The 10737-nt window shown below is 41.7% G+C and overlaps 1 protein-coding gene across 3 annotated transcripts in view; it reads left to right on the top strand.

Annotated features, from left to right (window-relative positions):
* Window positions 1-908: 908 nt before the first annotated feature.
* The window catches only part of WAC (WW domain containing adaptor with coiled-coil), a 126145-nt gene continuing 116316 nt past the window's right edge, over window positions 909-10737 (top strand). Inside the window, exons 1-3 of one of the 3 annotated variants that reach the window (XM_050939083.1) lie at window positions 909-1299; window positions 1431-1467; window positions 2917-3112. In XM_050939083.1, coding sequence (XP_050795040.1) covers window positions 1259-1299; window positions 1431-1467; window positions 2917-3112 — 274 coding nt within the window. In that variant the 5' untranslated portion in view covers window positions 909-1258. Of the gene's footprint in view, window positions 1300-1430; window positions 1468-2916; window positions 3113-8118; window positions 8142-10737 lie in introns of those variants that run through there. The other 2 variants (XM_050939082.1, XM_050939084.1) reach the window with 2 other exon arrangements.

Raw genomic sequence — 10737 nt, 5'->3', positions numbered from 1 at the left:
CAGTGGCTGCTATGGCACGCTACAAACAGCACCGCCACCAAAAGCCTGGCAATTTGAGAGGGGAAACCCCACTGGGGCGGCTCTTATTATTGCCACCTAACTCCCACAGCAACTATGGCGGTGACAATTCAGGCACTTTCCTAACAGAGACAGGAAGAAAGCCCCAGCCTTCGAGTCTTAAGACTTAAACATCCACTGGGGCTGCTGCGAGACAAACAAGCGCCGCAAAGGGCAGCACAGGGGACACACTCGCACATCCATGCAGCCAGGAGCAAGCCTCCCAAAGGGCCGTTTTAACCTTCCCCGTCCCGAGTTTCCTCTCAGGAGATAGGACGTACACAAGATGGTTCCCTTTCTACCCTCCCATTTCTCAGTCGGGCTTGGGGGAGACCCTGTCCCTTGCCATTGACCCTGCTGTACCGAACCTGGACGAAGAGCCTCCTCCACCAGCCGGAAAGCGGTCTGCACTAACTGGTAGCCCGCGCTCTCACCCCAGGCTGTCTGCAGCAGAGCGGAGCACGCCTCTCAGGAGCTCGCCATGCCACCCAACAAGCGAGGAGCTCTTGGCCAATCAGCCAGCCCGGCTCTCCAAACAGTTGCTTTCTCCGAGCGTTCCAACCAGGAGTGGCCACCGGCCGAGCGGTGAAGGGTCACGGAAATACCCGAGAACTTCCGAATGCGAAGGAGCTGTCTGCGGCGATAGCCGATATTTTCCGAAGGCTGGTAGAGGTCGTTACCCGGTAGTGGTTGGCTGGTGGCGGAAATAGCCGATGTTGTCCGAAGGGGAAGAGTGAGGGCGTTGGACTTGGCGGAAATAGCCGATGTTTCCCGAAGGCACAGCCGCCCAAGAGCAGAGGGGCCGAGTGGGAGGGGCGTGCCGAAAACAGCCGAAAACAACCGACGTTAACCGAACAAGGCGTCGCCCGAGTTTCCCGGATGTAGTTGGAGGAGCGGCAGCGGCGGCGGCGGTGGTGGGAGCAGCGGGGGGAGGAGGCGTCTGTGCGCCTCAGTATCTCAGCGTGTGCGGGGCCGAGCTGTGGCGTCTCCCCTTTCGCTGTGCAGAGAGGAGATGGGCCCGTGAGCGCTGCTCCCAGCCGAGCTGCCTGAGCCGCCCCCTCCCTGTCTCCCTCCCCTTCCCTGTCCCGGTCGGTGGTGAGGCGGAGCGCTGTCTCCCCCTCCTCCCCCCTCGGCGCCTGTGGCCCGGCCGCGGCCGTCCCCTCCTGGTCCCCTCACACTCACGCACACAGGCCGGGCATTGATGGTAATGTATGCGAGGAAACAGCAGAGACTCAGTGATGGGTAAATCCCCTCCTCCCTTGCCCCCACCCCGCGGGGGGCTCCCCCAGCCCCTCCGCCATGTTTGTGGTACCCCTCCCCCTCGGCGGCCGGTAACGGTTGTTCGCTAACGTCGCTTTCTCTCTCTCTTCCAGCTGTCACGACCGCAGGGGGGACTCTCAGCCCTACCAGGTACCTGCAGCGCTGGCCGCTAGGCCCAGGAGGAGGATCAGGGGAGAGAGCGGAGGGGGGGGGAGCTACTCCAGCACAGGCTTCGGCCGCCGACGCAGGCCGCGGTGCTGCCACTTCCCCGCCTCCTCCACTCACGAGCCCTTTAGTACCGAGAAGGGGGCGCCTATGTGGGAGGGCGGAGGGGTCCCGGTTCCCTCTGGCGCCCGGCGGGGCAGAGGCAGGGAGGCTAGGCGAGGCGAGGCCTAGCGAGGTCCTGTGTAGGGTTCGGCCCTCAGTGCCGGGGGAAGGCGGGGGGCGGGAGAATGAGTCAGTATCGCATGTAGTGAAAAACATAGTAAAACGTGTTCTCTAAAGGCCAGAGAAAGACCCTCGCCCGCTCCCCAAATTCCTGCTGGGAGTTGACACCTGAGCAGGGCACACTGTAGCCCCTGGCCCACTGGGGCTGCAGCTTGCACTCAGAAACCTGCATCAAATCCTTATGTCACTGAGAAACTACTTGTGTTTCTGAGAGGCATGACATACTCCCTCCCTAGCCTGAAAGCTTAGTTCTTGGGGAGTGTTAGCTGTGGTTTTTTGAGGACACCTATTCCTATAGGTAGGGGAGTGGGGTATTGTGCTCTCCTGACACATTTGAGGGGCTGTTTTCTGGGCATTTGGCTGACTAGTTGTGAAACAAAATGTAACAATTGAAAGCAGCTGTTAGTGACAGTTCATCTAAATGTAAACATTTCCCCATCCAGAGGTTTGCATTGTGAAAGCAGATAGGTGAAAGATGCTGATCAGTGCTGCTTCCAATGTGTAAATATTTCAGAATGAACACAAATTAAGCTCCCCTCCCCACCACCTCACACCCCTTTCCCCCAGTTCAACATCCTTTTTAGTACTATCTTAGTTATTCTTGTGCCCAAATAAAGTTCTGGAAATTCAAGGCGGTGGGTGAGCTTAAGTGACTTTGAATTAAACTTACAGTGCATACACTGGTTCATTCAGAATTTGTAAATGATAACTTCTGTTTTTATAACATTACTTATTAAGTAACTGAACTCCTCCTCCCAAAAAAGAAGAAAGTCAGCAGTCTGTGTAATGCTGAATGTGTATAGCACAAGATGAATTAGAATTCAAGGAATTGCAGTTTAATTTTAATATCCTATTATAGCATATATTCACCTCTGAGCCCACAGTGGGGGAATATGATATAAGAGCTAAATAAGAATAGAATTTCTTTCTGTAGATGGGATAATTAAAATTGGGAATCTTTATGCTACTTGTCTTCCTAAAATGTCGATATGTCACACAAATATACATTCGAAATAATTTTATCACTAAAATTTACACTAGACAGTGAAAAATCTTAAATATCTTGTAAATTTAGAATTTGTATTAGTTGGAAGTAATATTAACTGCTACATAATTGGATTTCATTTTAAAACATATTCTCATCTTTTGCAGACTCTTAAATACTCATCAAAGAGTCACCCCAGTGGTGGCGATCACCGTCATGACAAGATACGAGACACCACAGATCCTTCACCACCAAATAAAATGTTGCGGCGATCTGATAGCCCTGAAAACAAATATGGTGACACCACAGGGCACAGTAAAGCAAAAAGTGTGCATACTCACAGAGTTAGAGAGAGGGATGGAGGTGAGTTTTTTAATTGACTTTTATTTAAGCAATAGTAATCTGACTTCAATTTTATTGAAGTAACAAGTGGAACAGTTATAACTGACATGAGCACAACTTCACATTAAGTTACATGCCTTACACCATGGTGAGAAGACTGCACTGAGACCAAGATATAGTGATCAGTTCCACTGGAGGCAATTGCCCTTGGTCTTTTAAACTGAACTAATTTTTACTCTTCCAAAAAGTAGTAGATTTCAATGAACCCACCAAGAGATTTATTAAATTTATTTTTTTTTGTATTGTTGCATTTTCAAGCTGACTTCTAAAGGCAGTATATGGTAACATCTTAATTAGATTACATTTTAGATTTTTTTATAAACAGACTGCATTTTTACTTATTCTTCCAAAGACTTTGAAGCCTCAGAGTTCCAGCTACTATTAGTCTGTCTTCTGTTGTTCAGTTGTTTAAATTGCTTATAATGTGTTAGGGCATAAGAAAAGGTCACAGGTTAACTTGGATTAATAATTTTCTTTTTAATGTGCTGTTCTTCTAAATGTTACACTTCCATACTTGATTGATAGATAAAGTTCTTTGCAAGCCTGATATGCTTCTGTTCTATGCTACCATTCAAGAGACTGGGTTTAGTTTCTGGTTCTACTTACTTGCTCCCCAAGGCATTGATCCTTCAAACACTTAACACTTTTTTCTTAACTTTTTACTAGTTAAACTAGTTCCATTGATTTTCATGGGACTTACCTTAGTAAAGGTAAGCACATGTGTAAGTGTTTGGAGGATCATGGTCCAATATAGGAGCACTTGAGGGGGTGGGGATGTCAGCTGAATATTGAACCCATTCTCACTGTGTGTAAACATAGGAGAAATAAGTTCAAGTTCTCAAGTCCACCTGGACTGAATGGTTGGTGATGCAGTGCCTCATGGATGTATACAGTGGTGTTGAGAGATAATGTAGTCTAGATACTTGAATATGTAAAAGGAATAGAAAGCTACTTCCCTTTCTGTTCTCTCCTCCCCCTCCCGCCCCCCCCGTTCCTTCATGGAGTGAAAAATTCAGTGTGTTATGATTAATGGAGGTCACACACACAGTGTATTTTTAGTATGTGTAACAAGTAGTCCTAAATGTTTGCATAAGTGAATGTGAGCCTTTCAGAATAAAGAGTGTTTGTTAAATGACACAAAATGAAATAAATGGAAGTGATTTTGTTTTATAAAAACTAAGAATTATTTACGTATTCAGTAATCATGTCTAGCTTACATTCCATAAAAATAGCATAATTGAGGGAAATAATATTAAATTGTGACCAGTAAATCATAGTGCATAGAACAAACTGGCAGAGCCTACTTATGCAGATAAATCTGTGCTCTGAAATATCTATACAAAGGTTTAAACTGCATGCATTTTACTTTGACGCCATTAAGATGTATGGCATACCATCATTTTTATGAATTGGAGTTAGGTGTTTGAACAAAACTGGAACTTCTTGACTGAGTGTTGCTGATACATTTATTGGGTATTATGGTCATTGGATGTAATGGGTACTTGATTTTAAATACAGGCTAGTGTGTACTGTAATTGCACTAAAATATACTGCTGATTGTTCCACTGTGTCACTAATTATACCAATACAGAAGTCACGTTATCTCAATACTTCCCATATCTCTCTCAATTTCAGGGCTACAGAAACCGTACTGAGAACATACAGTATTTTGTTTAAATGGATAGATATTGTCAAGTTAGATAGCATTTAAAAAAAAAAAACTTTACTAAATGCTAATAGGACCTAGGACTATTAACTGAAGTAAAATTAGTCATGTTGTTTTCTTCTCCATTATTTTGAATGTGTTTATTGTTTGCATTTCTCTTAGTTTAGGCAGTGAAAATAGACTGGTTTCACTTTTATATTTATTCATTTTCTAGTCAGTTTCATTATTGTAGCATTGTAGTGTTTTGTTTGGAACTACTGCAAGGGAATGACTACATCTAAGCAAATTAGTTGAATGGAAATACTCCTGTGATTTTTTTCATTAACTAAGTTTTGTTTTAAAAAAAAAAAAAAGCAAAACCCAACAATGTGCACCATGCAACACTGGAGTTTTAAACACTAAACTGGAAGCCTAAACTCACCCATTGCTCTCCTTCTAAAGTTAATTTTAAAAATCACTTCAATTTTTCATTCTCCTAGTTTCCAATTCTTCTTTGAGCAAGCAGATGACTAAGTGGTACAGTGTGCTGATGTTTTGAATTTATTCAGTCCTGAATCTATTTTGTGGTAAAGCAAAAATTGACTTAATTTTATTAAGGGCTTATCTATACATAGGGTTTTTTTTGTTTTGTGCTGCTATAATTGTATTGTTTTAGAGACCAATGTAAATCAAGTGGTACAACTGTCTAGTATGGATGCAGTTATACACATATAAAAGTGCTTATATCCATAAAGCTTATTCCTGAAATGAGATGTACAGATATATGCATCTTTGTACTAGTATATAACTGCATCTGCAGTAGGAAGTTGTACCACTGTAACTAAATTGGTTTCTAATCAATGTAATTATAGTGATACCAAGAACACCCCAAACTGTGTGGACAAGCCTTATGTGTTGGTATAATACAAGTAAAGCAGGTTGAGTATTCAGTCTCTCTGGTAATGGGTAAAGTTTATTCCAGGTTTATTGCAGGCTTTTGACATATTTTGTCCTCTTATCGCCGAAGGAAAGTCACACATAGACTACACTAAAATATATCCACCTTTAATGTGTAGCATAAACATTTGGCTACACTACCAGTGGTAGTGGAAGTGATGTGATTGTTCATCCACTGGTTTAAAAAAAAAAAAAGTGTTGGAGTGTGACAGAATAAAAGCAAATATTCACAGCCAAGTGGCAAAATTACTATCGTGTGTTTATATTCAGGTCTCACACATGGAAGCCTAGTCCCTGTCCTGAAGAGCTTAAAATCTATGGTGACAATGCACAAAATAACTATACCATACAGCCCATAATCTATTGTTTTTTGGCCAGTTTCTTGTAGGAGTCACAGATGTGGGTCTTGTGGGGTTATCTGTTGGTTCCAGCAGGGGATTCCATGTGTAGAAACAGCCAGCCTGAGGGAGGTGAGCAGTTAAAGCTAGCATTGTTGGCAGGGAAAAGATAGCCATGAAGAGTCTTGAAGGCGAGGAGAAGAAGCTTGAATTTGACTTAGTAGAAAAAGGGAGAAATCAATAGAAGGATTCAAAATGTGTGTATTGTGGCAGGGCAGACTAACAGGCAAGGAAAATGATCCTAGCAGTTGTGTTTTCAGAGCACTGGAGGGGGAGATACGGGTTTCAGAGAACCTGAGAGGAGGAGGTAATGAAGCCTGGTGAGTAGGTTAGATGTGGGAATAGGAAGAAAAGATCTGCACTTAAAACTGAAAAAAGAAGTTGCAAAATTTGAATACATCCTGTAGGTCAAGGGAGGAGTTATGAAAAATCACTTCCAGGTCGTGCCTTAGTGACAGAGCGTCTTTGTCATCAATGATGGAAAATATAAGGGGGCAGAATTTGAGTTTAGATAGGGATTTCAGCTTTGGCCATGTGTACTCCAAACCTATCTAAAGGCAGGTGTTAGTTGATATGAAATGATCTCAGGCATCCTGCTGTGTCTAAGTTCATGAGGATCTGTGAAAATCTGTTTGCTTTTTGTCATATTATTAATATACAGGTGAATAGATGACTGTTAAAATTTTATTATTTGAACAATATTTGTATATGCAACATGAAACCTTTTAGATCATGTACTACATTTTTTCCCTCCACAGACTAATTCAGTTGATAATATCTAGATACTAAAACTTCACTGAAGTTGAATGGGAATAGTTAATGTTGATTACCTTTAGTTACTTGTGAACTTAAACTAGAAGAATTTTAGATATAAGAAATTATTGATCTAAACTTTAGAATATGATATATTCAATAATATAAAATGCCAAACTAACTAAATCACTACAGAACAGAGGGGCCTGACAATAACCATCAAAGCTAAAATGGACTATTTTACAAAAGGAGTTTCTAGATGGGTTTGTAGAGATTTTGCAGAGAGCTGATATGTCACAGGCTCCTGGCTTCCCTTGTCTACCAAGAGTCCAGGACATTTATTGCAAGAAGACACTAAATACCTATTGAAACAGCTGGAAACAAGCCAGCCTGCCTTCTTGGGGGCCATTGCTATGGAGGAAAGGAAGCAAGCAGCTAGTGGAGTGGGCATTCACCATCAGGGAAAATGAACAGGGCAGTTGGGAGAGAAGAGTAGCTGGCTGAGCTGTAAATGCAGAGGAGAAGAAAACCCAAGTGTAGGCAAATAGATTAAAAACCTGATAGCAGCAAAGCATGTGTGCAGGGGGATAAGGAAATGGGGGAGGGGGGGTAGAGAGAGAGAGTAGACAGTGTTCAACAAGCTAAATACATTAAAAGCAGTAAATGTTAGAGGAGTGTTTTTTTTAATCTACCATGGAAGCACTGTCTTCAGGATGCTGCTTAGTCACGGGGAAGGGAGGAGAAGTCTATGTGATTATCAATGAGAGGGTGGGTGGCCTAGGAAACACTTTGAAGGCTGTGAATTCTCTCATCTGTCAAATGGTATAAAGATTTAATTTTTGACTCCAGCAATTCTCGAAATATCTGTGTTTAAGTATGTGGAAGATGTTTGCAAAAATGATTATTTGGAAGATTGAATAGAAAAAGCTTCCAAGATCAGTAAACTTTTACAAGCATTTGTTCTGGACCAATCAGAAACTCAGTTCCCTGGATTTTTAGTCTTGAGGGAAAACTTTCTAATGTATATTATCACATTTATTTTCTGATACTGCTAAGGGACATCTTCAGTTTGAAAAAGCACATGATTTTTTTTACCTGTTCTTATTATAATTAACACAGAAGATACAGTGTGTGTGGTGTGGAAACCCTCCTTATTTTTTTCACTTCACAGAATCGTAGAAATACAGGTCAGGAAGGGGACCTCGAGAGGTCATCTAGTCCAGCTACTCATGCAGAGGCAAGACCAAGTATACCTACACTATTCCTGACAGTTTGTCTAACCTGTTCTTAAAAACCTCCAGTGATGGGGATTCCATGATCTCCCTTGAAAGGCTGTTCTATAACTTAACAATCCTTATGATTAGAAAGTTTTTTCTGTCTTAAGGTCAATCTCTCTCTTTTTTTTTTTTGCAAATTAAGTAGATTGCTTCTTGTCCTACCTTCAGTCAACACAGAGAGCAATTGATCACAGTCCTCTTTATAACTGCCCTTCACATTTGATGACTGCTACCAGGTTCTCCCTGGAGTCACCTTTTCTGAAGACTAAACATGCTCATTTTCTAAGCGTTTTATCACTTTTTTTGCTCTCTGGACTGTCTCGAGTTTGTCCATATCCTTTTTTAAGCTATGGAGCCAAACAGTGGACACCATACTCCAGCTGAGATCTCACCAGCACTGATTAGAATGGGACAACAGTTGCTTCCTGTGTCTTTCGTACCATATTACTGTTAATACACCCCAGAATATTAGCCTTTTTTGCAGCTGCGTCACATTTTTATCTCATTCAATTTGAAATCCACTGTAACTCCCATATTTTCTGCACTACTACTGCTTAGCCAGTTATTCCGCTTTTTGTATTTATGCACTTTGTACATGCCTTTACTGAATTTTATCATGTTGATTTCAGACCAATTCTCTGACTTGTCAAGGTAATTTTGAGTTCTAATCCTGTTCTCCAAAGTTATTGCAGCTCCGGTCAGCTTGGTGTCTGTCATCTGCAAATTGTATAAACTCTCCCCACCACTTTCCAAGTAATTAATGAAAATGAATAGTACCAGACCCAGGACTGGCTCTTGCGGGACCCCACTAGATATGACCTCCCAGATGGACAGTGAACCATTGGTAACTACTCTTTGAGTATGGCCTTTCAGCCAGTTTTGCACCCACCTGCTAGTACTTCACCTCCCTAGTTTGCTTATGAGAATGTCACATATGACTCTTTTAAAAGCTTTACTAAAATCAAGGTTTCCCCCTTCTCCACTTCCCCAGTAACCCTGTCAGAAAAAGAAATGAGTTTGGCATGATTTGTTTTTGGCAGATACATATTGGCTATTAGTTACTATCCTTTTATCCTCTGGGTGCTTACAAATTGATATTTTGTACCAGTATCTTTCCAGGTATTGAAGTTAGGCTGACTGGTCCTCTTTGTTCCCCTTTTTAAAGATAAGTACTGTTTGTGCCCTTCTCTAGTCCTCTGGACTTCTCCTGCCCTCCATGAGTTCTCAAAAATAATAATTAATGTTTCCGACATTGCTTCAGCTAGTTCCTTATGTACCCTAGTGTGAATTTCATCAGGGCCTACCGACTTGACTAAATCTAACTTCTCTAAATATTTTTAACCTGTTCTTTCCCTGGTCTGGCTTGTTTCCTTCCGACCCATCCTCAAGTAAGTTTAATTGGAAATATTGTATAGTCCAGGGATCTGCAACCTTTCAGAAGTGATGTGCTGAGTTTTCATTTATTCACTCTAATTTAAGGTTTTGTGTGCCAGTAATACATTGTAATGTTTTTAGAAGGTCTCTTTCTGTAAGTCAATAATATATAACTAAACTATTGTTGTATGTAAAGTAAATAAGGTTTTTAAAATGTTTAAGAAGCTTCATTTAAAATTAAATTAAAATGTAGAGCCCCCTGGACTGGTGGCCAGGATCTGGGTAGTGTGAGTACCACTGAAAATCAGCTTGCGTGCCAACTTTGGCACGCGTGCCATAGGTTGCCTACCCCTGGTATAGTCAATTAGTTTTCCCTTCTGTGTGGGTCTTTCACATAACAGGGGAGAGACCTTTTTAAAACTAAAAAAATGTGGCTGTAAAACCACAGTCAGGTGATAGTCCTGAAACTACTTTTTTTTTTTTTTTAAATTACTGGTTTTGAAGTTCATTGTCTTTGAAAAGCAATTGTTAAGCTATGATGGTAAATAACAACTGGTTAGATGAAGGTGAAAATGTGTCTAGAACTGTTCACTTTTGAAATTAATGCAGGTTATCCAGAGTAATTAGTATTTTTAATGCTTTTTAATAAATTACGTATAGATTTTTCTTGAAATTCAGTAAAATTTGAATTTCTGAGTTTTATTTTAATGCATTATTTAGGTAATTCTAGCAGTTAGATATAGTATGCTAAGTATGTAAGTTTCTTTTACCCTTTGAAAAAGGAAAGTAATTTCTTAATACTGGTTATAAACAGGTCTTGCTAAATTTGCTTGCCAGAGGTTATTAAAAAGCATTCCCTGGTGATTGGTGGTTCTGTTCATTTCTGCAGAATTCAAGCTTTCTTAGTTTTAAGTTTCTAGCATGTGTGTCTGTAAAGGAGAGAAGCATGGACATATGGGCTACTTCCTGAGATGGCAGTCCTGTACCTGTGAGCTGTTCTTGTAGTAGTCTGAAGTAGAGCCCTTCAAATCCATGAGTATTCGCTTTATATCCGTGGACCATTTCTGTGCAGGTCTCTGATGGTAAGAGCTGGGCGGGCAGCTGTGAGGAACCATGGGCACTGGTTCCTCCACCTGCCCTGGGCAGGAGACCTGGGGGGGCAGGGACACTGGGTAGGGGGCT

This window comes from Gopherus flavomarginatus, chromosome 2 (genome assembly GCF_025201925.1).
Source record: "Gopherus flavomarginatus isolate rGopFla2 chromosome 2, rGopFla2.mat.asm, whole genome shotgun sequence".
NCBI lineage: Eukaryota > Metazoa > Chordata > Testudines > Testudinidae > Gopherus > Gopherus flavomarginatus.
The sequence above is the reverse complement of the archived record's forward strand: the minus strand, read 5'-3'. Positions and strand labels throughout refer to the sequence as shown.